The sequence below is a fragment of the Trichogramma pretiosum genome, unplaced genomic scaffold (assembly GCF_000599845.2).
Source record: "Trichogramma pretiosum strain Unisexual culture from Peru unplaced genomic scaffold, Tpre_2.0 scaffold27, whole genome shotgun sequence".
Lineage (NCBI taxonomy): Eukaryota > Metazoa > Arthropoda > Insecta > Hymenoptera > Trichogrammatidae > Trichogramma > Trichogramma pretiosum.
Window position 1 is genome coordinate 381,715 of NW_019641694.1, and position 25,203 is coordinate 406,917.

Here is a 25,203-nt window from a genome sequence, read left to right on the forward strand (position 1 = left end):
GATCACGATAAATGATTGATTCCAAACTCTTTTTCAAGCTGAATCGGAACAGTGTCTTTTTCTCGAAACAACGCTTTGCGGAGCGCATTTTAAAAATAACTAAAAGTGCAACCACATAAGATTTCATAAAATCAATTTTTTCAAAATTAAATCTAATCTTGGTAAGCAGTTATAAGTAGAGATTTTAAATTATTTCTATACGAGTGCTACATTACTTTATAAAGTTTTTGAATCGAAGACGTTCAACAAATGACACTTCTTCAATCTCGTGATTAAACATCATAATAGTTCTAAGTGCACTAAACCTCGCACGTATTAATTATCGTACATAAAGTGTAATGTTAAAAATTTATGAAAATATATCTGTTGACAGTAAAAATTAACGAGATATACAGACTTTCCTAAAGAGCTTTGGAGCGTAAATTTTTGCTTGAATCATTTCCACTCAGTTTTTTACAACTGGTTCGGAGATATTTGACTTTCCAGCTTTTAAATAACTATAAAAAATTGAGCAGTATTAAATATTTTAATAAATAAAAAAACCCTAAATGATTTTAATTAAACTAATCGCTTGAGTATAAAAATTGACCTAAATATAATGGATGTGAATGAACGTTTTGAACATTAATTGTCTGCAGATGTCTGGTTTGTTTAACCAACAACATATAGAATATAATTTTATAATCTTTCGTATAGCGGCACTTAAATAATATGTTATCATCAAATGAAGATAATTAAGCGTGTCAGTTTCTCATGCAAGAGTCGGACGTACGAAGTTTACACGAGCAGCGGGCGAGCTATCATGTGCGCATGTGCGTGGTCTTAATAAAAATCATACTCATAGATTTCAATGTATTTGCTTGTATTTTTACTTTGCTTAATAAAAATGACAGCTCCGACGAGCGCGTTTTCTAATCGTTCGATCGACCAAACAGCTCAGGACATTGATTAAATAAATATTTTAATAGAGCCAGCTTTCGTCACGAGCCCGACGAACATTAAAAGCAGAGTTCGAGTTTTCCTCTCACTGTTGAAAAAAGAGGAGAATAATCAATAAACAAGATGAAAATTTTGCCTCTGAGGATGTGCACGAAATTGATGTGCGAAAGCTGTACTGCGCAAAAGCATCGAATGCTTCCAAGAAACAGATGGAGTCCTGAAGCTTTAGCTTAGTACAAGCACACATCGCCAACGCACGATCACACTTGACCATTCCCGCGACAGGCAATATAATTTGCATTACAAGTAATAGACTTTTTGTAACGTTGATAAATGTAAACACAATTGCGAATGAAAATTATTCTTATTCTTTTCTCGACAAGCATCGATGTGCACATCCACGCATACATTTATATATATGAATAAAAAGCAAAGTCTCGCATTCGCAGAAATCTTATCGAGCTTTATGCGAACGTGATACTCTGGCTGGCAAATAATAATTAGCATTGAGCTGAAACAAATTGCCTCACGTCTATTTTTGTAATTTTTTTTTTATAGGATCATACGTTTGTTAAATTGAGTAAATAATGGTCATTGATAGTACAACACTGCCGAAAAAAAGTTGACCATGTTCAGTTGAGATAAAGAGATGAGTGAGATTGTAGAAATTATCGTTACTAGTGGTGGGAGGCGGAAACTATCATGCTGTTCTACCGAGTGTCATGCTGTGTATTGAAGAGAGAATTGAGTATTCGTCGTTCGTGCTAGCAGCGTTTTTTCTTGCCAGTCCGCACACGAGGTATGGTTTTGAAAATTCATCGCTCTTATTTACATTTTTGCTAAAAACACTTGCGGCCAAGTTTCGTGTGATACGTGCACGTACCGTAATTAACCAGTGAATATAATTGCCCGACTTTGTGATATTCCCTATAATCGACCGCGTGCTTACGACCTGCACGGGTTCAGTTATTTACTTATTCGCGGTGTGTATCGTAAATACTCGTATAAACATGTGCTGATAGGTAGGTGTAAGGTGTTCGTGGGTAAACGTGTGTACTCAGTGTTGTGCGTGATCTGTCAAATAATTAGTCGACTTCGTTTGATACTTTGGTGAAGTGCTCAATTTTTTTTTAAGCCAAATTTTTAAATTCATATTTTCATTATTAAAAATAATTGTGGTGATTTTTGAGATTTCTTGTAAAGTTACAGTTTGACAATTAATGTCATGATTATTTGCCAGTGAAGCAAACAATTTGCCATTACTATCAAGAGCGTATCCGTAGATAAATGCAACGTTTATAAATTTTACGACAAGTAAACAGTCTTTAGCACACTATTTCTGCGTGTCAAGAGTTTATATAATTCCTCCTTGACTTCCAGGCACAGGTGCTGTTTAAAGTAATATGCAAACTACACATAATCACTCGGTTGAAAATTGTATCGCTAAAAATAAAACTGCTTTTATGTTTTTAAAAAATAGTATCAACGCGGCACAAAATTAGAAGAAAAAACTCGGTGTTCATTTTTCAAAAAAAAAAAAAAAATTATTTCGTCAGAATCGGAAATGACGCACGCACACCTGATGTTCGAATCATTAGTTAAGAGTATTGCTTGTGACTTGAACGTTTCAGGTTTATGGCTATACAATCAAACTTAATGAGCTCTGATACCATACGAAATTTTCGTCCAACGCCGAAATACATGTGTCTTTTGTGAACTGTTCACGTGCGGGTTTACTGTCAATTTTGCTTCGTAAAATCATGCATGATATCTTTTAGCAGCTCCAATCCCGAATGAAAATTAATGCTTCCTATATATGATGCGTGTGCGTGTGTATATAAAGCTTAAAATTTAAATTGTCAGTTATGCGAAAGACACCTAATTAAATAATTCTTCAAGAATATGAATCATTCATTTTTTCCACGCGCGTAGAATTTTTTGTCTAAGTAATAAAATGTTATTTGTTTTAGCCTGATAACTATACAGATGATATAAGCTACGCTATATAAAAGAAAATTTGAAGAATTTAATGTAAAAAATGTCTAAACGCGCGTCAAATTATGTCAAAGCGGTCGAAGGAGGTCCACCACCGACACATCAGGTATATTAATTTTATCTTTTAAATTTATCTTTATTGATTAATTCAATCGACTAGTGCGAGAGGCTGGATTTGGAACGAGCCCTATATGCTGCGTTGCAAAATGACCTGTTTGATGAATATTTAATGAGAAACGACTACGCTCACTTTGCGTTTCTCGCCTCATTTTCAGCGAATAAAAAAATAATAATTTTATTGATCTCTCACCTGTTTCATTGCACGATCTCATGAATATTTATTCATTCAATAATACTTGCGCGCACTTTAATGGCTATTTTATACGAAAAATTGTGCGATTTTTCAGGTGATCGAATCGAAAATATACAAAAGAAGATGGGTGGTTTTGGGAATTTTCGTTTTGTACAGTGCTTGCAATGCCATGCAATGGATACAGTACTCCATCATCACAGACATCGTAAAACAATATTACGATGTCGGAGAGTTTGCCGTGTATATGACCAGTATGATATATATGATTACTTACGTTCCTTTTATTTTTCCTGCGAGTTATTTTCTGGATAAGTTTGTAAGTATGTTTTTATCATTTAAACCTGAGCATAAAAATGTTGCAATGATTCAACAACCGAAGGGGATAGTAATGCATATTTTGCTAATAAATTCAGACAGTAGTATTGTATGACGATTATTCTTAATGGCGATAAATTTAAGTTAATACGCCCGTATGTAGTGTCGCTGTAATTGCCAATTTGAGCACATCGATTTCAGTTGCTATGTTCAAATGTAATTCTGCTATACTATCCATTAACTTATTCCCAACGGTTGAAGAATACTTGCAATTTCATTTAATTTTAATTCATGATTTCATTTAAAAAATTAGCAGATTAAATTGTTGATCGGTAAATCAATACGCGATGCATTATAAATTTTATTAATGCATGCATTTTTCGATTAATTTATATTTTCCACTCGGGTAATTCAATGGATTTGAGCGACGATCGATGATCATCTGCATGATTTGACATCATAAAAATTGTTAATGTGAAACCGTCAGGTTCGATATAATAATGAACATAAATTCTAGGGTCTTCGATATTCGACAATTCTGGGCGCAGTGGGAACCGCTATCGGTTCCTGGATAAAATGCTTCAGCGTATCTCCGGATCTATTCTGGCTGACTTTTACTGGCCAGACAATAGTTGCAGTGAGCCAAACGTTTATATTGTCAGTGCCAGCACGCTTGGCAGCCGTTTGGTTTGGACCCGATCAAGTGAGCAGTGCTTGCAGCATCGGCGTTTTTGGAAATCAGGTACTCGCTCTTACTCCCCTTCATCACCAATGTCGCAATTTTCATCCTTACATTTTTATTTGCGCTATTTTTATAATGGTCTTGCATAAGTTAAAATTAACTCGAAATCATCGCATCCATCACAGTTCAATCTTCAGAAAGTTCTTTGACTCTCCTAACAATAATAAACATTTTGCAGCTTGGTGTGGCGATAGGCTTTTTATTTCCACCCATGATGGTTCCAGGTACCCCAGATACACCAAAAAGTACTATCGGCCAAGGTTTATCACTTATGTTTTATCTCGTAGCCGGAGCTTCGAGCGTCATATTGATTCTAATATTGTTATGTAAGGATAAACAGCAATGATAACGTTTCATATTATGAACAATGATATCTCTAATTTATCAATTGTTTTCTGCTACTGCTTTATTATAATTTGAAAATTCTTAATTTACTGAGGGTTTTTATTTACTATTTTTTTTTATACTATTGAAGGTAAGAAATTAATTCCGTACTTTTTATCAGTTTTCAAGGATCAACCACCCTTACCACCAAGTCCAGCCCAAGCTGTGCAAAAAGAAGTCGAAGCTTCTGAACATTTTATGTCCTCTCTTAAGCGTCTATTCACAAATTATGGCTATCTAATTCTGCTGGTCAGTTATGCCATTAACGTTGGAATTTTTTATGCCTTGAGCACTTTACTGAGTACGTTGGTTACAACACACTACGAGGTAAGTCTCTGAATACATTTTTATAAACTTAGGCATAATATTAGCATGATATTACCAATTGATTCGTTTTTAGAATGCTTCAATTGACGCTGGACGCATAGGTCTGAGCATTGTGTGCTCTGGTATGGTGGGATCTGTTGTCTGTGGAATTATTTTGGATAAAACCCACAGATTCAAGTAAGAATTGAAAAATCAACTTCAGCTCAGAGAAATAAGAGTAAAATTAAATTCATTAATGTGTTAAAATTTTCAGAGAAACGACATTAGGCGTCTACATATTTTCATTCATTGGAATGGTAATTTTTACTTTTACATTGGATGTGGGTAAAATTTATGTTGTTTACATAACTGCGAGCATTCTTGGGTAAATTTTTTTTGTACCTATAAAATACTTTTCCAAAGTCAGCGAGGTAACGATGTTCTGGATTTTTCAGATTCTTCATGACCGGCTATTTACCGGTTGGCTTTGAATTCGCTGCTGAATTGACATATCCCGAGCCAGAGGGTACATCAGCTGGACTCTTGAACGCGATGGTACAAATTTTTGGAGTAGCTTTTATCTCTCTGTATACAGAACTCATCGAAGTCTGGGGAGATCAATGGGCTAATATCGTTTTATGTGTGATTCTGTTTGGAGGAACAATTCTCGCCTACATTATACCCAACGATCTTCGACGACAAAATGCCAAATTTTAAACTAACTCTGAGCGCATGTTTGGCCTAGCAAGTGTGTTACATTATCTTTACATACTGCTAGGAGCTAAAAAAGTAAATTAAATAAAAAATTGTAATGTAAACATATGAATGTGTGCGTGTACCATACAAATTCATATTTTTACATTATGAGAGAAGACATCCGAACACATTAGCCCTGTGCATGTTAGGTGATACAAAATATTCTGTGGTTTTTTCTAACGTATAATTTTGATATTTTACGGAATGACTGTTTTCGTTATTGGTATTTTTGAGATCAATATTGTTATTGTGATATTTTGTTGATTGAAAAAAGGCCTCTCACGTAGGCTACAACTCTAACCGCCCACAAATAGTCGTACAAAATTCGCATGTAACATGGAAAATCAAGTTTTAAAAAATTAATCGTATCTTTGTATTAAATTTAACATATATGTAATTGTACATATAAAAAAGACAGGCTCTGCGTAGCGACGTACTTTGTTCAAATAAGACGAAAATTTAACGACGACATTTTTAACAAACCTGATGGTGCATTTGGAAATATAACGGTCTCGCCGAGTTATAATTTAATACTCTGTTTATAATAGCAAAGGACAGTTGATACTCATTGAGAGGTACTAATTTATCAATAGTATTCTAAACTTCCCATTCAATATTGTTTGAACAAAATTATGAAACCGCCGAAATCATAAATTGTACTAAATGCGCCGAAATCAAATTTTAAAAATTTTTTAATTGTTGACTTTTAAAAGTTGAATACTCTGCAAATAATTGTTCGTATTTGACCCCAGTAAAAACCAAAAGTAAAATAATTGTAAGAAAGAAGAAAGTCAACACGATTGTTGTACAACCATCAAATAAATGAATTTTATACTCTTTACCTGAATTTATCGGTCATCCAGGAGATGACCTGCAATTATTTATTCAACATAAGTAAATATCGACGAAGCTCGTTATAGCGCATGATTGAAAGAACGCAGTACAACTAAACAAAGAATATAAACGATGTAATTGTATATAATTAAAGATTTACTAGCAATTGATGTTAGTAGGTAAAATTTTTAGAATCTTCAGAGTTTAACAAAAAATATTATAGATAATTAATAGAAATATATCACATAAAATATCACACTTGTAAGAAATAAGTATGTAGTGATTACTATACTTATAGGCATTTATTTGGAATCATGCCAAAACTTATCTTGTAGATTAATCTACTTCGAGATTCCATTTAATATTTTCGTTCCTACTTTATAAAATTAAAATACTGATCAATATAGGATCATTGATAAAATATATACGTGAGTTAGATAGTCAATATGTTAGTTCGTTTAGTCTCAAAGTTAGTTGGCTAAAACATAGTTTCTACCTAAGAATTTATATCAGCACAACGATCAATTATTATCATCTCAGATGGAAAATATTTTCGAAAGAAAGTTATGATGAATTTAAGATTTTACCTAGTATAACGTCGGATGAAGATGAAAAAAACAGTTGTTGAACCTTGCAGTAAGAAAGAGATGATAAACTAGACACAAGCACTGAAAACTTTTGCATAATATATACAACGAGATTTAGAGATTTGAAAATAGCAGAATTTAAGTGACAATAAAACAAAGATATACGTACAGATTTTTTGAAGCACTTGTCGTCAATTAGAACAAATATCGAGAAAGTAAAAAAATTACATAAGCTTCGAAATGTAAATGACAATATTGTGTCAATGCGTATCGTATTGTCGATTATCATGTTATAGCTAACAAATATCATAGGCCTACGCTTATACGTTGGCTTTTAAATGAATGTTTTTTATGGCACTCCTCTTTTATTATTTTCTATAATTTCTTTACGGATATATTCTATACAGTATTTTGCTAAATACTTTGCTAAACAAGTAAAGACAATGAGCAAAAATCGATGCATAATGTAATAGACTCTAGAAAGAAGTACTATCAGTGTATAAATATACCTGTTTCCTTGCCTTATACACAACGTTAAAGAATAATACAAAAAAGGACAATAACAATGTTATCGACGAGACATATCATTTATTATTTGTTGAAAATAAATAATATTTTAGTGAACACTTTTTGTCGATTTTAAGTGATTAATGAAACCATAAACCAGTTATGAATAAATCTAAGAATGTGACAATAGGTTTATATTATCTATAAATAGTATAGTATGAAGCATATTTTTTCACTTTAAATTTATTGTTGCAAAATGGTATACATTATTTTTTTCATATTTTATAAAGCTATAAGACCGTTTCAGCATTTATCAGCAGTCTTTTTTTGAAGATAGGATCATTTTTTATTATTTGCATTTCTTATATCATAAATTATAATGAATTCACGAGCATGGTCATAAAATTTATCAATATTGGAAGACACAGACATATTTGGTCACTATGGATTCAGCAGTGATAATTACCTTATACTGAGCACATATAGTAAGTTAATGCAACGTATCAATTACGATTACTAATTAAAATGCAGTTTCGAGTAAGTTCATATAATTTCATTTTTTCAAACATTTTTCAATATAATATTCAAGAAAACAAATAATAAATACTCTTTTTATATAAAAACTTTTTTATAAATATTTCTAAAGTTTTCTATCATAAATCAAATCAACAAAATAAATAATCAAATGAGTCCAGCATTTGATGAAAAAAAATGTTACAAAAAAGCCAAGCAGCATGTACATAATTTCATGTATAAAATGTTTAATATATACGAATACTGCTTATTATTTATCATGTATAACATAATTCTCTTTTGGTTCAAGTAATATGGATGATTAGAAAGCAAGTTTAGCTTAAAATTCAGTTGCCAATAGTTTTTTCGGTGGATTTTCAATCGACCGTTTGCTCTGAATCAAGCGAAGTTCATTTTTAGTTGCCCTCTGCAAATTCGTATCTTTTATTCCTGAAATTAGAAAAGCTTTTAATGTTTACTCTTGAAGATTAAAATAGTCTTCAGTTATTATACCTGTAGAATATTCATAAGTTTTCAGAAGAACATCATGCAGTGAATTGATGGTATTTTCAAATGCAACCTTTATATTATCATCCAAATAAGAACGTGCCAATAATAAAGCAGCATACAAATCTCCTGTGCCGGTGTACAAACTTGGAATACGTGGCACATCAATTTTGATTACTTTACTACCTGTTTAACATTAAAATATTATAATTCATTGTATCAAAATATTAATGCGTAAAAATAGAAATTTTCATTCACCATCTTCTGTGCTAAGAATCGACGTTAGTTTGTCATCAATGTCAGTGGAAGATACAGCAATCGTTTTCGGTCCAAGGCTGTGAAGTTCTTTTATTGACTGTCTTAATTCTTCCATTGAGTTAATTTTTTTGCCTAGTAATGTTCTAAAAATAGGTAATTAAATGAAAGTTACTTGATGATAATTTGATCATTTTCATAGATTCACAATCGATACTCACTCGACTTCAAAGTGATTAGGAGTCAAGATGTCGGCAAGAGGGACAATTTCCTTCTTGTAAATTTCGATCAATTCTTCTGGGACATACATTTTACCATTGTCACCCATTACAGGATCACATACTATAAACAAAATATTGCTATTGTAATTTAAGGTAAAAATTAGTATCACACATTTTGTTAAATACCCACCGTACGTTAATTTTGGATTTTTTAGCTTTAAGCTTTTAACTACTTCAGCGATCCTTTTTAAGAATGAGCCAGATCCAACATAGCCGGTTAGTAAATGCGTGTAGTTATCCAAATCATTTTCAGCTAATCCTTCCACCAGCGAACCTATATAATTTGATCGGATTAATATCAAATACTTTTTGCGTAATAAATGTAATTATTCAAAACTCACTTAAATCTTTATCGTTCAGTACTTGTCCTTTAAAAACTTTATAACCAGTGTGATTTGATAACTGAACAGAGTTAATCACATCGACCTCGAAACCGAGAAGCTAAAATGTATAAATACAATGAATATCTCATTTTTTCAAAGTAAGGATGATTTATCAATTACATTTTTTACGCAACTAGATAAAAAAAATTGTTAATTAAATATTCATTAGACATTCCGGATAATTCTGGAGGTTCAGAGATATGGATTTTATAACGATACACTTTCGATACTCTGTGGGTGTTCTATAGACACGACGATGATAATGCATTTTTTGACTGACACCATAACGATCGCGAATGAAGGTATACACGAAAAAAATCCATTTTTCAACTACCGTTTTAAAATCGTCAAATAAATTAGACACGTTGTCTATCATGTGCCAATCGCGTATAACTTTAATGATTCGAATGCTGCAAATGTATGCAAACATTACTACCGCACCAACGAATACCCGTTTCCCCATAAAAAAAAATTAACAGTAAAATCTACTTGAAACAAAGTCAATGCTCAGATATAAATTCATCTGTATTATTGGCACTAACACTGTACCAGGCTTTTTTTATTGCCAATTATTTGTTGAGTCAATTGCTTTATTGTTTTCTTAAATGTAAAATACTTCCATATTGTAAATTCACGTCTGTACTGGATTTTTTTCAATTTCAAGAGTAACATTACGCAACGAACGACGATTGTAAAATTGATAAATAAATCAAGCGATATATCGTACGTTTACCGTAGATAAATTTGCACGATAAGAGGCTGAACCATTTTTAACGTTTATGTTCGAGAATTAAAAAAAATTGCAACAATTTAAAATGAAAAACTAGAATTTTAAATAGAACCCATATAAATGTAATTTTTCATTTTTATTCATAAAAAGTCAAAAAGCCACTTGACAAGTAATTGTTCTCTCACCTGTAATGGAAAAGTAGCACTTTTATTGCCAACATATCCAGACACAACGTGGCTCTGGATGGAAAGTACTCTAGGCGTTGAATTTCCGTTCATGATGATCGTCTAGGATGGTTATTGAAATGGAATAAAATCAAATAGCAGCGGCAAAAAAGCAATTCCGAGCTCGAGGACGAAAGACAAGACGCGCTAATACTTGGCTGCTAGCGAGCAGAATGATGCGAGCAGAAAGTTTTGTCTTCGGCATTCGGTCTTGCCTCCGACCAGCTGACTATATGGCGCATGTCTCGCGCAAATAAACTTATCATCTGTTATCTGTTATCTAGTTTTCTGAAATTTGACGTTCTTGGCTTATGTTATAATCAACTAAAATTTCATAAAAATAACCACCAGTTCATTAATTTTCTCCCAATGAAATGTTAGTAAAAGTTTACTAATTTGTTTATGATTTAAAGAATTTTTAATTTTGCGACATTAAAATATTATAATTCCAATAATTTATTACATAGGCTTTCTAAGGCACAACACAGCTTTTTGATAGGCTTATTAAAAATTTATTTGGCCATCATAAGAACATATCAATGAAACAGAGTTTAAAGCGCAAACTTTAAATTTAAATTGAAGTATCTCAATTTTGGAATCAAACACTGGGCTTCCTCTACATTTTCGGAGCAAGTTGCTGACGAATTCGGCTCGGCACTGTAGAACTTAACATTATTCGCAGGAAGGGTAAGGAGAAGGGGAATATACACACACTTTAGGACAGCCGGTTGCCGTCAATAGCTGTTCACAATTCACATGCTTGCGCATATTAGTATTTCGCACTCGCAGACGCCATATCGACTCTCCTCGAGTCGCGGTTGTAACTTGTAAACGCACTGTAACCTTAAAGTTGGTGAGGGTAGTCTGTTGTGCGTGGAAACTAGAAGCACGCTACTCGCGCGAAAAAAGTAGCAGCTAGTATCGCAAAAATGGCGGATGAAAACGAAGACCAGTGGTTATACGGCGATGCCGTTGATCCCAAAGATCCACCAAATTCCAATAATGAGCTCAGTGATAATAACGAATCCAAATACAATAACGACGATGCGTCTTATCAACAAAGTGAAGACGCTCGAGACGATCTTAACGACGAGCAACAAATGCAACAGTTACGCGAGGCAAGTCATTCATGAGCTAGCGCTACAAAAAATTTTATGTCTTTACTTCTCTCCCTCGCATTATTTCGTGCAGGGACAATTTCTATTTCAAAATTTCAGAAAATATTTAAATGGAAAAAAGTTGACAATTTTACAATGCCGACAACGTAGATTTTATAGCTTGTAATCAAACAACTATTCCTTCCACTTCTATAATTCTCTCTTAAAATAATAAATAATTTAGTAAAAATCGTTATTGAATTTTCAAATAAATTCTTATGATATCAATGGAAGTACATACAAAAGTCAATGGTGTTACTTACTAGATTTTTGACTAGCAGTATTCGTACACATGACAGAAGTAGTGTTTGTATAGTTCTGAAGAGGTTTATAAAAATCATCTTTGTAATGAACAAATATTTGAAGTCCCATAGTGATGAATAAAATCATAATTTATAAAAATATATTTTATTGTTTTTGACATTTTTTGTCTTTAGATACTAACAATGAAAATTCATTACTAGAACTTAACTTTTTATACATTTTTTACTTTGTTCTATTTTGCTTTGAAAGTAATAGGCCATACCATATAAATGTTCATATATTTTTATTACAAATATTAATTTTTATTTCCTTTCTTTAGTTGCAACAGTTGGAAGCTATGGGGCAATCTGACAACTGTCAAGATATTGAGCCTTTTGATGAAGATGATAGCAATACTCAGCAGCCTCTCCCTAGTCAAGATGAAGATTCAATGACTAACGATGCCAAGTTAAATGGAACTAGTGAAAAGATTAAACGTGAAAGCCGAGATAACTCTAACACCGAAACCGATGATGATGATGATGATGTGGACGTTGTCATTGGTGATATCAAGTCAACACCTCCTCAAGCTTCGCAACAATATAATAGTCTGAATATTAAAAGAGGTTTGCTCACAACGTCTACTACAGCACAAGAAAAGTTAAAACAACAGCAGTCTGGCAAATTCAGTATTGATGAATTTGAAACGATAGGTTCCATTAATGGAATTCCTGCTCATGAATTTAATTTAGACACTTTAGAAGATAAACCTTGGAGACAGCCTGGAGCAGATATCACTGATTATTTCAATTATGGTTTTAATGAAGAAACATGGCGAGCATATTGTGAAAGACAGAAAAGAATGAGAAGTGAATCTGGTGCTGGTTTAATACTGAATACTGGAACTGGTGCACCTCCTGAAAATTCAGTTGCTCCGGGTGGAGCAAGAGTGCCACAAGTTACAATAACTAATTATAATAGTAAGTACTCTGGAATAAGTGGACCTAAAAGAGCAGGACCTCCTCCAGGTAGAAAAATGGCTGGTACTATAGATGTTATCGGAAGTACAGGATTAGGTTCACGTAGAAATTCTGAAAAATCACCACCAAAAGAAAATGTTATACAAGTAATGACAGCTGATAGAAGAGAATATTCAAGAAAGCCACCAGTGTTTCCAGATGTTAGTGTTCCACCACCAGTTCCAAATCCGATTCCCCCTGCTTTTAATATGCCTCCTCCTGGTTTTCCACATCCTGAACCAGTACCATCATACTTCTTACCAGAACCAGATCCATACTACAACAGTTACGAACCAACACAAGATAGGCAATGGGGAAATGATCCTGTAAGTTTTATTTACACATGTCTAAAAATATTTCAATTTTAAACAAAAAAAGTTCATATCAATCTTTATTTACAGACTTGGCAGCCATCAAACATAAACATTCCCCTAACTGGTGATGAAATGAAAGATTCAAGAAAATCATTATCAATGAGGGACCGAGACCGAGAACGAGAACGTATTCGAGGTAGAGATGACCGAGAAAGAGACTACGATGAAATACGAGAGCGTGAAAGAGATAGAGAACGTGAGCGAGAAAAAGATCCAAGAAGAGATGAACGCGAAATTGAATCAGTTACTCGAGAAGATGAACGTAACAGATCGAGGTCCCAATACAGACATAAAGAAAGCAGACATCGGCATCGTTCGAGATCGCGGTCGAGACGACACAAGTCACGATCAAAAAGTCCTAGTAGACGAAAAAAGAAGTCAAGGCGTTCGGAAAGAGAACGGTCTAAAGAAGAAAGCGATTAATTATCTGAAATTCCAAAATCGTTTTGCTAGTGTAGATTAATAGCAATTTACACGATAAAATGTACATTAAAAAAATTGATATTCTTTCATTAAAGAATTGATAACTAGTTAATGTGTGAATAAGTAGCTTTGAATTTAGTAAGCTAAAATTGCATTTTATAAATTAGGATTTCATTCATTGCTTTTTTTAAAAACAACATTATTGTGAAAAGATAATTAAATTAAGCTTTCTATTTCAATAAGATAGTGTATAATGAACAGTTGTAAATATACAAACCGTTAATAAAAATGAACTAATTTATTATTTCAACTTTTTTTGTTTATTAAAATTACTGAAAAACTCTCAAGTTTCATAGTTATAATGATATGATATATGCGGTAAAATATATTCCGGCAAAATATAATGTTACCGAATACGAGTACGAATTTGAAAACAATTTCGTAGACATAATATTTCTGTAGTAAATTCGCACCTTTACTAAGACTTAACTTGACTTAATAATTACTTGATACAATTATTTATGCTCGCCATAAATTATTGCCAATACATCGACTCGCGGCAGTTAATATGTTTATAATTAAAAGAAATATTATCTACGCAAAACGTCCATTTTAACAACAGTTCATTCTCAAGTCATAATAATAAATACACGATTCTAGTATAAAATGAAGTATTGGTAAAACACTTGCATCTATATAACATGTACATAAACAATCACATGATACAATATAATACAATATATAATGTACTATTATAGTCGTTAATAACAGCGTTTTTAAAAGACAAAAATTAGTTTATTTAAATAATTAGAGAATAAATTTGTTGGCCGAATGCTAGAAAACATCTGGCTTCTCCACGACTTTGAATATATTGGACAGCTCGTCGACCAGAGTTTCGTATCGGTAGGCCACTCTAATATCCGGTACGTTGGTGCGTGTAATGTCGTTACCTGCGACACCCTCTTTTGTGTAGTTAGGTCCCAACCAGTATTGCTTGCTCTTGAATGAAAAAATGAGGCATATAAAAACAGAAAAATAACGATTAAAAATAAATATTTCGAACATAATGTTACCTTGTGGGGAAAACCACTCATTATAACTGAATTCCTGGCAAGCTCACACATATCGCAGGAGCTGAGCTTCCACACCTGAGCTGCAATGCTGTACTCCTCCATGAGGGGTTCTTTGGTGAAGTGAAATTGCAAAGGATCGTCTGTCGACAGACTGACGCACAAGCCTCTGGCAAGATATTCGGGCAAGGGATTGCGATGGTAATTCAAGAAGAGCGAATTGTTACTCAGTGGCGACATGGCGATTCCGATCTGAGCTAAGTAATATAAATACTGTAATACTGGCACTTTCCTAAGTAACAAACCGTGGGATATGTTTTCAGCCATCATGAAACCACACACCAGATGCTGTATTGGCCCAGCCTCGCCACAATGCGGTCGCAAAACAAACGTGTTGAGATCTTGATCTCTGCGTACACGTGCAATCGTATTCCATGTAATCACATATTTTTAAATATTTAAAAAAATGATTAAATAAAAATTACTCACGCTCTGAACTGATTGAGAACTGTCATATTAGCATAAGTGTAATACTGGTAATAAGCGTAAGGCGGATTTTCAATGTCAGTCCAATTCTCTGGTGTATTAACGTCCTTATCAAATAGAGGATTTTCTGGTTTGCTTTCGTCGTCCACTGAATCAAATCCAATGACCTGCGAAAGGAGACAAAAAAAAGAGATAATACTTAGATCGGGCTGACTCTTGAGAAAAAAATACTTACGTATTGAAGAAATTTATGCAATTCTGGATGAGATTGTGGGTCATTCGTTACCTCGAACAGGGGCAAGAAAATATTGTTCAAAATCTCTTGGAATTTTGTCATTAACTTGTTCAACTTGAAGATATCGCTAAAAGTGTGAATAGAAAAAAGTGAGTATAAAATGAAAAACGAGATTATTCATGCATGATTCAAGCATCAATATTACTATAGTCTGGGTATTTGTATAAGCCATCGAACATTGTCCGAGTAAACGTCACTCTGGATCGCCCACTTGGCCAACTTATCCCATTCCTCAGGACTTTTGCCATAGATGGATAGCCTCAACTCTGCATTTTGATATTTTGATTCCTCCAAGTCACTCGCCACTTCCTTTATTATGTTGGCAAAGAATGTGCCGTCGATGTAGTTGTCGGTTTTCAGAAAAACTTCTCTCAATCTGCTCTCTCCGATCGGATTATACTTGGCGTTGAATTTGTCAAATCTGTGAAAAGTGTTTCTGTCCTAAATGCAAAAGAAGGACAATTATTCTTTACTCTGTCAGCTGATGTTTAGAGAAATGGACGTGGAAAAACTCACTGCATGGACATCGAGCATATCAACACTGAGATCGTAAGTGGTCAAATTCATCGATTGAAAAACCTCGTGCAAAGTCATTTTCTCGTCGTTCTTCGAGCAAGTGACAACCTGATCCGCGTGATTTTTCAGCGTCTTCTTGATGAATCTCAGCAGGTGTTTTTGATTCATGCAGGAGGCCGCGTGAATGTGGGTGTCGACTTTCCTGATGTTATAAAAATCTCTGTGGGGCACGGCCTTCTGACTGGCGAGCTCGCGCAACTCGTTGAGAAGTACGTGCAGCTGAAACTTGGACGACAAGTAGCTCAATCTTCGATAACAGAAGGACTTGAGCGGCCCATCGGCGATCATGGTGCAGAGCAGGTTCATGTCGCGCACGAAATTCGCCAGATCGGGGTACGCGTACGGGACCGGCTTCTGCTTGGCCAAGTCGTCCTCTGAGGCGAACACGTTGAACACCCCGTTGACCGAGGCGATCTTGTAGTTCTTGCTGGGGGGAAACTCGCAGGCCCAGGGATCGCCTCGCGAGGCCGGCGCGTGCACGGGATGGTCCTCGATGGTTTGCCGATCGTCGTGCTGCACCTCGTCGTCCGCGTTAACCGGTTTTTTATCGATACTGCGCAGAAACCTTGACGTTATGCTCGGGAAGGTCTGTTTCGAGTTGTTCATGTATTTTTCTCTAATAGCCAAGGCTTGCACCAACATGTGCGAGGCTCTTTGCAAATCTTCGAGCGGCACCTGTAATTATCATCACGTATTATATGTCTTATGGCGTACGCCTATACACATGGTAAACGAGTTAATGTTGCATCGCGAGACTCGTGGCGTTATGTAAAGAAAGACCGTCGCGTACGATATATGGTAGACTCACGAGGTTTTTATCGACAAAAGTTGAAAAACAGTCATTTCTTTGGCTTCCCTGTCACTGAGACTCGAGCCAAGGTCACGTTGGCTATTTTAATTGATGGAATAAATTTCTACAGACGATTTAAAAATAATCAATATCTCTACTTGTACTCACCCCCGAGGTGTCCTCTCCAGATATGGATACTCGTTGAAAGTGAGGTACAAAGTCATTTTCTTCAAGGGGAAAGTGATGATCGGTCTCGTCGGGAAACGGGCCCAACGATGGCTCATAATGGCTTCGACGCTCTTCCAGGTCCTTTGCGGCTCTGCAACAAAAAAATACTTGACCGTGTATTTCTAATTTTTTTCAATCAAACTCAACGAATCAACCAAAATCGTATCAATTTCGTAAAATTCATTACCGCAGCAACAATTTGCAATCTCTCAACCAGCGTTTGGATTCGACAGCCCCCGCAAACATGATTTTTAAAAATCCACGCAATTAATTACGTTGTTTATTTACCGACTCTTTTGTTTTATCAAAGTTGCAGCCAAAAGTCGAAGACAGTGGACGCAGCACGATTAAAAGTTAAATATATATATTATGAAGAGACGAAAAAGAAAAAAAAATAAGACGCGATAAGCTGTCACGAGTACACTCGAGCGCGCAATGTCTTAACCGGTTGGCGAACATCGAGATACTGAATCAGTAAAGTAAGCTTTTTTATGCTGTAACCTCTAACCTCGCGAAACGTACTTAAGCCTTGTAACGTCAATTTGTACTAGAAAACGAGCCGATTGATATAATTATTTAATTATAAGTTATAGAGATATTTTTTTTTTTGCTTACTTGACGGTCAACTGTCGCTGTATGAGCAATTTCTTTTCAATCTGTTCAATGGGGAACTGCGGCACCTCATAAGGAGCTGATATTTCATTGGGCAATTCTTGCTGTATCGCACGTAGGCCGGAATTTTCATTGATTTTTGCGTCTGGATTTTCGGCGCCGTACAACGGGCTCTCGCTTCCTAAAAAATATGTCAATAATCTCGAATTTAATACTGTTTTCTTGTCGAAAACGTGAACTTTTTAAACATTTATGTACATTTATCTGAAATGAGTATTAATACATGTGGTATGTGTATTACCGGTCGCATTAATTTTTAAAGAAAATTTGGACAAAACAATTATCACACGTTCAGAAGCAAAAAATATTTATGGAGTTAGAAAACAATACGATTTCAATATCATTGTTTACCAACAATATTAAACAATATATCCAATACACATTAAATTCGGTAAAAATTGTTGTGGCATACGGAAAGAGTTCGATGAAAATTACCTGCAAACCACGAGGTACATTAGTTAATTGTTATAACACAAATAAATTGTCGGTGCGTTTATTTTTGGTACCGATTTTTTTTTTTGACATATTGACAAAGGAAATAAATATCATTTCAAATCCCCTTTTCACATTAAAAAACTGACAAGCATTTGAAAAAACCAAGCAAAACCATCAAATTCAATCTGTCCAGTGAGATTAATTGACAAGACAAGGATATCTTCTTGCTGTTGATACTTTCGTTGTTGTATTTTGTTACTTACGATAAAGAGGTTGATATTCATCGTCATCGATGAACAAATCTGGAGTACTCAAATAATTTAAATAGGATTCACGATTTCCAGTCGGAGTAACACCTCTACTCGACATTTTGCGCTTATCTAAATCTAATAAAGATTCGGTTCTGCAAAACAATCGAAATGTTGGTTTCTTTTTTGTCAGTCCAATGGAAGCGATATTATTTAAGCATGCAGGGCGTCGCAAAATTTGTGCACAGCAATGCGTCTCACTCGGATAGCCTCGAGGGGAAAAATGGAAAAACGTTTTTATTCTTTTTTTTGGACGAGTTGACGTTGTACTCGAGAAAAGTCGTTCAACAAACTGAAAGCAGGCTATATGAGAGATCTCTTTTAAGAGCTCTAGCTGCGTGCAAGAGTCTGTGCCTCGGCGCATCTTGGATCCCTACGGTTTTCGGCTAGTGAACGTCATTATGATGTGAGCTAAAACTATCGTGTCGAGTAACAACTTAGGCAAACGGCTATACAAGTCAAAGCGGCAACGTGCCAACTTTACTTATCAGAAACCCAAATATTCACTGGATATTCCGTTTTTTCTAATGGACATGACTATGTTTCACCCAAGTTTAAATGTAGTTCCGAGGCTTCGATTATTTGAAATATTATTACACGGATAATTTTCCCATTGTGTTAACATTTCACCGTTTATTATTAGCGAAAAAATCATACTTACTCTGCGGATTTTTTGAATGAGATGTCGTCGAACTGTTTTCATCGCGTTCTCCTTCCATGTCGTAGAATACATTGTTTGTCGGATCTTTCACCATGTTCAAAACCATCGAGGGTTCTGCCATTTTTCTAAAATCAAAAAAAAAAATCATAATTGAATAAAAATTGACATGAAATAAAGTCAATGAATTCACTATTATTACTTAAACACTCGATTTAGTGCCTCAAGGTGGCAAAAATTAACGACGATTAAAAGTATCACGAACGGACTATATGTCACGTTTGATCGCTTACAGTACACGCAAGAGTAATTGAGAATGAGATGTTTCAAGCAATTTACTCAAAGCATATAAATTAAAAATATAATTCAACATCACTTCTCTGCCTTACTAGTGCGCAAGCGCACATCTTTTTGCAACTGTATAAGACTGACGCATACACCGCAGCCTCCTTACACACGAGAAACGCGTGAAAAGAGCTCGGCTCCTTTTTAATTTTTCACGATGTGCACCGAAAGAGAAAGAGAGGCAATCGATGCCCTGCATTTCTAGTGCATTTTTGGTGCATCGTCTCACGTTCTTTACTTTTATTTCTAGCCGACTGAACAAAATATGAGAGTTGAAATATGCTAAGTGCACGTGGGCATTCGAAGAAAAAACCACACGTTTGTAATAGCTAATTGAATGAATATTTTCACGCTAAGGTGGAAAATAATTATCCGGATTTAGCATGTGGGTCGGGTGAGTTTTCCAAAACGAAGTCAAGGATCTCATGCTCGGAGCGGAGTGCAAAAAGACGTAAATATTTATAAATCTCCGTCTAAAAATAAGCATAAGCAGGAATTTTCGGCGACGGAAATAAAAAAATGTCGCGTAAGTTGCAGGCGCGTGCACTAGCGAGAAGATAATTCGATTTTAATTAGAAAACGCGTCGACGAGGCCGATGAATACGAAGGAATGTTCACGAACTATTTGGAATTGGATGACTCAATAATTAAGCGAGCGATTGGTGCAAGCGGCTCAAAATTATTTCACCAAGCGACCATCCGCAAGATATTATATTTCAAATTTAATAAGCCAAAGCGCACTTTTGGCGAGCTCGCTTTCACATTCCGTAAAATAATAAGATTCGGCATTTCGTTGACCCACGACGACGAGCAACGGGTTACTAAAATAATACGTTTTCCAAGTATACATCAATGAACCAAATCACGAGTATTGTTCGACGGAGCTTTAAAGATTTATGCGCTCATTTTTGTAATTAGTTTTAATGAGGAGCAAGGCGTATCAATGCTCGTGTATTTGCGTTGATTCATATGTACACAATATAAGCAGCAGCAGCAGCCGAGTACATGCGTGAGATATGCCGAGAGCACTAACAGGTGACGCTTTTAGCTCCTGTCACAATATGATCTTTGTTTACTCTCAACCGAAACATATACGTAGGCCGTCGCGCTGAACATGTATGATTTGCGCACTATGACAATTTAGCAGCTGCAACACGAAAGCAGCCGGAAATAAAAATCGATTTTTCTTTTTCGTATACGTTGTACGGACGTATGTAAAGGAAACAACGCACAATAATAGGAGGTAGGTGAAGAAAAAAGCTCGTCGCGGCACTGTTCTATATGCGCAGAAGCAGCTTCACTCCCAGCAATTCGTATACAATAACTTCGCTCCGTAAAGTCTTATCTCCTGTACGATCGTCGTACTTAAAATTCATTCGGTCGAGGATTGATATAATTCTTGTGGATGAAATTACATACCATATGTGGACGAGGAGAAGCTCACCGCGTTGTATATTGGCGCATACAGCAAGAAAAGGAGAGAGAGCAGGAGAGCGAAAGAAAGGTGGAAAAATGAAGGCTTGATAAAATATAAAAAAGAAGTGGCAAAATACCGGCAAATGACGCAGCAGTAGGCTATGTAGTCAACAGCAGCAGCAGCGAGCAGTAGTGGGACTGCGAGAAGCGAAAAGAAAAAAAACCAGGAGGTATATTGGATCGCTACGGCCGAGCGATCTGATGTCACTATACTCGCGGTCAAGACGAGTGTGTATGATGTTGTGCTGTGCGCCTCTGTATTGCGTATGAGCTATATAATATATCGCACGCGCGCTGCAAGCACAGCAACGAGGCACACATCATGTGTGCGAATCGTATGTATATAGCTATATAGGCGAGAATGCGCTGCGCTGCGCGATTGGTCTTCCGCCATTTCCATCGACCATTGCATGCGCCGAGTATACAATGTCATGTATACGTGCAAGTTATATAGCTAGCTTGCACGCGACCAAAAGTGTGATAAAAGACACGATCGTGCCCGCGCTTCGCACTTGTGTAAGTGCAGGCCTGCTGCTGCTACGGGCGCACGCTCACGACCCCGCGAAAATCTATATTCAGTTTTCCACTCGGCGCCGTCGTTATAAATATCTATCTCGCTCTCAGCAAATTCTGCATTTGCCTCTGCGCTTGATAACATTTGCTCGCTATCAGTACAACGATGGCCTTACGAAATATTTTATCTCCACACAATGCCATTTCGATGTCTACGAAATCTCCAAGGTGATGTATTTTTCTGCATTCTGGAATGTGTCGGAGCTTTCGTCAAAATCATAAAAGCAGCAGTCAGATTTTTTTTTTCAAAATTCATTCATTTATCTAAAATATAATACTCTCCCGTGATACGCAGTCCTATGCATAAGAATAATGATTCGATCTTCTTGTTTGGCAAACAAAAAATCAAACTTAATTGATATAATAAAAAATCAGTATAAATTTAATTTGATTTATCTGTAATAGGTATAGTATAAATTTACAAAATTTGTGTAATAGTTACAATAAAACGTATATAATGAATAATCAACAATTACAAAAATAAGAATATGTATACTCGATGCTCGGAGCTTTTGTAGATTAAATGTGACCACCTTCCTTCAGCTTTCCAACTAACGTGTCGACGTCTGGAATAATAGAACCAGCTTGACGAACTGGAGGGTCTTCCACCGAGACAACCTCGATCCTCGGCGAGATGTCAACTCCTAAATCCGCGGCGGTGACTTTTTTTACAGGTTTCTTCTTAGCTTTCATGATATTTGGCAGTGTAGCATAGCGCGGCTCGTTCAAGCGCAAATCAGCGCTCAGTACCGCCGGTGTCTTAACTTTTATCGTTTCCAATCCACCGTCAACCTCGCGGGTCACTGTCAGTTCACCTTGGCCATGTTCTATCTATAAAATAAAAACATAAAATCGATGAATTATTGAACCAACGACTTTTCTTGTAATCATGGGGTTGGCCAGGGCTCACCTTACTGGCGAACGTGGCGGTCGGCCAGTTGAGCACACCACCGATCATTTGAGCCGTTTGATTGCAATCGTCGTCGATCGCTTGTTTTCCCACCAACACCAAATCTGCTTTCTCGTCCTGGGCGAGTTTGGCCAAGATTTTGGAGACGTGAATCGGCTGCAGAGTCTCGTATTCTTTGGCGGATATCTCCACGTGTATTCCCCTGTCGGCGCCCATAGCCAAAGCCGTTCTTAAGGTTTCTTGAGCTTGAGCCGGCCCGCAGCTCACGGCGATCACTTCTTGTGCGGTTTTCTTTTCCTTCATGCGTACGGCCTCCTCGATTGCGATTTCATCGAAAGGGTTCATCGAGTGCTTGACACCTTCGGTTACTACGCCAGTTTTGTCTGGCTTGACGCGTATCTGTACAACCAAAATATTATTCATTTTACTGTAAAATTCTGAATTATAGTTGTCATTTATACATCTCTGTGAGTAGAAGATTAATCTAATAGTTATGCCTAAACATATCTAGAAAAAACACCTCAGAAGATATGAACAACATTCTTTCAACTCTTTGTCTAAGCTTTCAGCTAAATATTATTTAAAAAAAGTTTCATTCGATCCATAATTTTATATTTTTTTATGGCATCATTTATTATTAATAAATATAACAACATTTCGGGATACTGAAAAACGGCGTTGATTAATTTCTTATCTGAAAGCTGGCAGAATAATTCAATAATGAATGTAGTGAGACACCGTAGCAGAAGTCAAAACAGATTTTGCAATACTATAGAGAAACGAAGCATCGAAAACTTAAACTCACGATGATCAACATATTTTAACAAGATTCATCTTGTTCTAGATTAATTCAGCCTGTTATCTTTAATACGATTATGTAAGAAAATTTGCGAATTGCTGTTTTTGCCATTGAATCATTTTTTAGATATTTATGCAGAAAACCATTAGTGCACAAGCAAGCTATTGGAAAATCTGAGACACACACACTCGTGTAAATAAAATAATTTATCTTACCTTGACAGCATAATCGATCACTCTCTTAACTCCAACGAGAACACGAGCCATATTTTATTATGTGATGTGTAAAAAAATGTTATTCAAGTAATGTTTGTGAGCTGCTTATGAAGAGTTCAGGTCGAATGTTAATCTGCGATACGTAGCCCACTAAAACTTGAGCGGCACGGAAAAATTAAAAAATAAAAGTATGTTTAGATCACGAACTATAGCAAATATACAGCAGTGTCACGAAACTAATTGCAAATTATACAGCAAGTTCGACTAGACTTGGACGCGCTAGTGGTAAGTTCGCAAGTCGAAGGCTTCGGTTCCATGAAAGGCAACTAGCTGTGAATTCGAAGCTCCGCGTGTCTTGCGAGCAAAGTGTTAAGCATCTGCAGACTGACAGTCAGAGAACACTCTAAACGTCAGTCGCGCGAATAATATTGCAGAGCGTGGATTTATACTTTAACTGTCGTCGTAGCGTCGACCACCACCTACGACGGCTGCGAAACACACAGCTGATACGTGCTTGTCGTGCATGACTTAACTATAAAACCACGTAACGTAATGAGCACAAAATGTTATTTTGTTTTGTAAGCTAAAGTGATACAAGTGTGTCTGAAATTCAACCATACAGTTCCTAGTCTCTTCAGCTAGTTGCTGAATAAATTTATTCGACAAAAATGGGAAATAGATCAAGTTTGCTTCTACGAGAAGAAGAAATAGCACAAATAGAAGAAGCCACTGGCTGTAAGTTTTTTTTTTCTATTTACATCACTTGGTTATTTTTCCTTTTTTTTCATGATAAATTTGTGACTTATCACTTCAGTTACACCAAATCAGATCGAACGTCTGTACAGTCGTTTCACGAGCTTAGACAGAGGAGATTGTGGTACACTTAGTCGCGAGGACTTTTTGAGAATTCCTGAATTGGCTATCAATCCATTGGGAGACAGAATTGTTAACGCTTTTTTCGAAGAGAGTAACAGTGATAGAGTCAACTTTCTCCAATTCATGCAAGTTCTCGCCCGTTTCAGACCTATCAAAAAAAATGGCATGAATATTTTAAATTCTCGCGAAGAGAAATTGCGTTGTAAGTTTTGCAAATGTCAAAGTGGCGTTGCTCAATAAACATGTATAATAAATTCTCTACTTTTTACAGTTGCATTTAAGATGTATGATCTAGACAATGATGACTTAATTTCCAAAGAAGAACTCTTAGCAATTTTACAAATGATGGTTGGTGCAAACATAAGGTAAATTTTAAAAATGTAAACTTTAATTAAAATTGAGTAAAAATTAGAGTGTAAGATTATATCATTATTGTTTCAGCGAGGAACAGTTGTCTAGTATTGCAGAACGTACACTTTCAGAAGCTGATGAAGATGGAGATAACATGATCAACTTTGAAGAATTTTGTAAAGCATTGGAGAGAACTGATGTAGAACAAAAAATGTCTATAAGATTTCTTAGTTAGTTTCTCTTCAAATTCTGGATATTTGTTTAAATGTTTTCTTATGTATATTTATTTTTTTTTAATTGACACCGAAATTTTGCATGGCAAATAAATGTATTTAATAGGTAGTCGGTGACTT

General features: G+C 35.5%; 6 protein-coding genes across 15 annotated transcripts; 3 read left to right on the plus strand and 3 right to left on the minus strand.

The window, feature by feature from the left end:
- The first annotated feature begins 1,137 nt into the window (after window positions 1-1,137).
- Window positions 1,138-6,597, plus strand: LOC106648068 (feline leukemia virus subgroup C receptor-related protein 2). 6 transcript variants are annotated; one of them, XM_014364734.2, is made up of 10 exons: window positions 1,138-1,245; window positions 1,498-1,738; window positions 2,910-3,040; window positions 3,342-3,563; window positions 4,080-4,304; window positions 4,483-4,630; window positions 4,810-5,015; window positions 5,089-5,192; window positions 5,269-5,379; window positions 5,450-6,597. In XM_014364734.2, exons 3-10 carry the CDS (start codon window positions 2,978-2,980, stop codon window positions 5,709-5,711), a joined length of 1,341 nt encoding a protein of 446 aa, XP_014220220.1. In that variant the 5' UTR covers window positions 1,138-1,245; window positions 1,498-1,738; window positions 2,910-2,977; the 3' UTR covers window positions 5,712-6,597. The 6 variants fall into 6 exon arrangements, with proteins under 6 accessions (XP_014220220.1, XP_014220221.1, XP_014220224.1 ...); XM_014364735.2 differs by having other exon boundaries at window positions 1,164-1,738; XM_014364738.2 differs by lacking the exons at window positions 1,138-1,245; window positions 1,498-1,738 and adding an exon at window positions 1,876-1,961.
- Window positions 6,598-7,903: 1,306 nt separating this feature from the next.
- On the minus strand, window positions 7,904-11,225 carry LOC106660474 (pyridoxal kinase). The gene is made up of 7 exons (XM_014383443.2): window positions 10,533-11,225; window positions 9,576-9,675; window positions 9,365-9,508; window positions 9,175-9,295; window positions 8,957-9,099; window positions 8,705-8,884; window positions 7,904-8,641 (listed from the first exon to the last, which is right to left on the minus strand). The coding sequence occupies exons 1-7, from the start codon at window positions 10,623-10,625 to the stop codon at window positions 8,532-8,534; spliced, it is 891 nt and encodes a 296-aa protein (XP_014238929.1). The 5' UTR covers window positions 10,626-11,225; the 3' UTR covers window positions 7,904-8,531.
- Window positions 11,226-11,372: 147 nt separating this feature from the next.
- Window positions 11,373-14,097, plus strand: LOC106660515 (pre-mRNA 3'-end-processing factor FIP1). The gene is made up of 3 exons (XM_014383492.2): window positions 11,373-11,689; window positions 12,312-13,316; window positions 13,392-14,097. The coding sequence occupies exons 1-3, from the start codon at window positions 11,501-11,503 to the stop codon at window positions 13,785-13,787; spliced, it is 1,590 nt and encodes a 529-aa protein (XP_014238978.1). The 5' UTR covers window positions 11,373-11,500; the 3' UTR covers window positions 13,788-14,097.
- Window positions 14,085-21,398, minus strand: LOC106660514 (AMP deaminase 2). Of its 5 annotated transcripts, none has more exons than XM_014383490.2 (10): window positions 21,204-21,398; window positions 19,309-19,433; window positions 17,848-18,025; window positions 17,173-17,323; window positions 16,155-16,889; window positions 15,784-16,079; window positions 15,579-15,705; window positions 15,347-15,510; window positions 14,861-15,266; window positions 14,085-14,786 (listed from the first exon to the last, which is right to left on the minus strand). In XM_014383490.2, exons 2-10 carry the CDS (start codon window positions 19,427-19,429, stop codon window positions 14,622-14,624), a joined length of 2,343 nt encoding a protein of 780 aa, XP_014238976.1. In that variant the 5' UTR covers window positions 19,430-19,433; window positions 21,204-21,398; the 3' UTR covers window positions 14,085-14,621. The 5 variants fall into 5 exon arrangements, with proteins under 5 accessions (XP_014238976.1, XP_014238977.1, XP_023317714.1 ...); XM_023461946.1 differs by lacking the exon at window positions 21,204-21,398 and adding an exon at window positions 21,070-21,193 and having other exon boundaries at window positions 14,622-14,786; XM_023461947.1 differs by lacking the exon at window positions 21,204-21,398 and adding an exon at window positions 19,508-19,599 and having other exon boundaries at window positions 14,622-14,786.
- Window positions 21,399-22,137: 739 nt separating this feature from the next.
- Window positions 22,138-23,932, minus strand: LOC106660402 (electron transfer flavoprotein subunit beta). Its single transcript, XM_014383356.2, has 3 exons — window positions 23,624-23,932; window positions 22,610-23,008; window positions 22,138-22,530 (listed from the first exon to the last, which is right to left on the minus strand). The coding sequence occupies exons 1-3, from the start codon at window positions 23,672-23,674 to the stop codon at window positions 22,219-22,221; spliced, it is 762 nt and encodes a 253-aa protein (XP_014238842.1). The 5' UTR covers window positions 23,675-23,932; the 3' UTR covers window positions 22,138-22,218.
- A 164-nt stretch (window positions 23,933-24,096) lies between these two features.
- On the plus strand, window positions 24,097-25,192 carry LOC106660403 (calcineurin B homologous protein 1). Its single transcript, XM_014383357.2, has 4 exons — window positions 24,097-24,358; window positions 24,438-24,701; window positions 24,771-24,864; window positions 24,941-25,192. Exons 1-4 carry the CDS (start codon window positions 24,292-24,294, stop codon window positions 25,083-25,085), a joined length of 570 nt encoding a protein of 189 aa, XP_014238843.1. The 5' UTR covers window positions 24,097-24,291; the 3' UTR covers window positions 25,086-25,192.
- The last annotated feature ends 11 nt before the right edge of the window (window positions 25,193-25,203 follow it).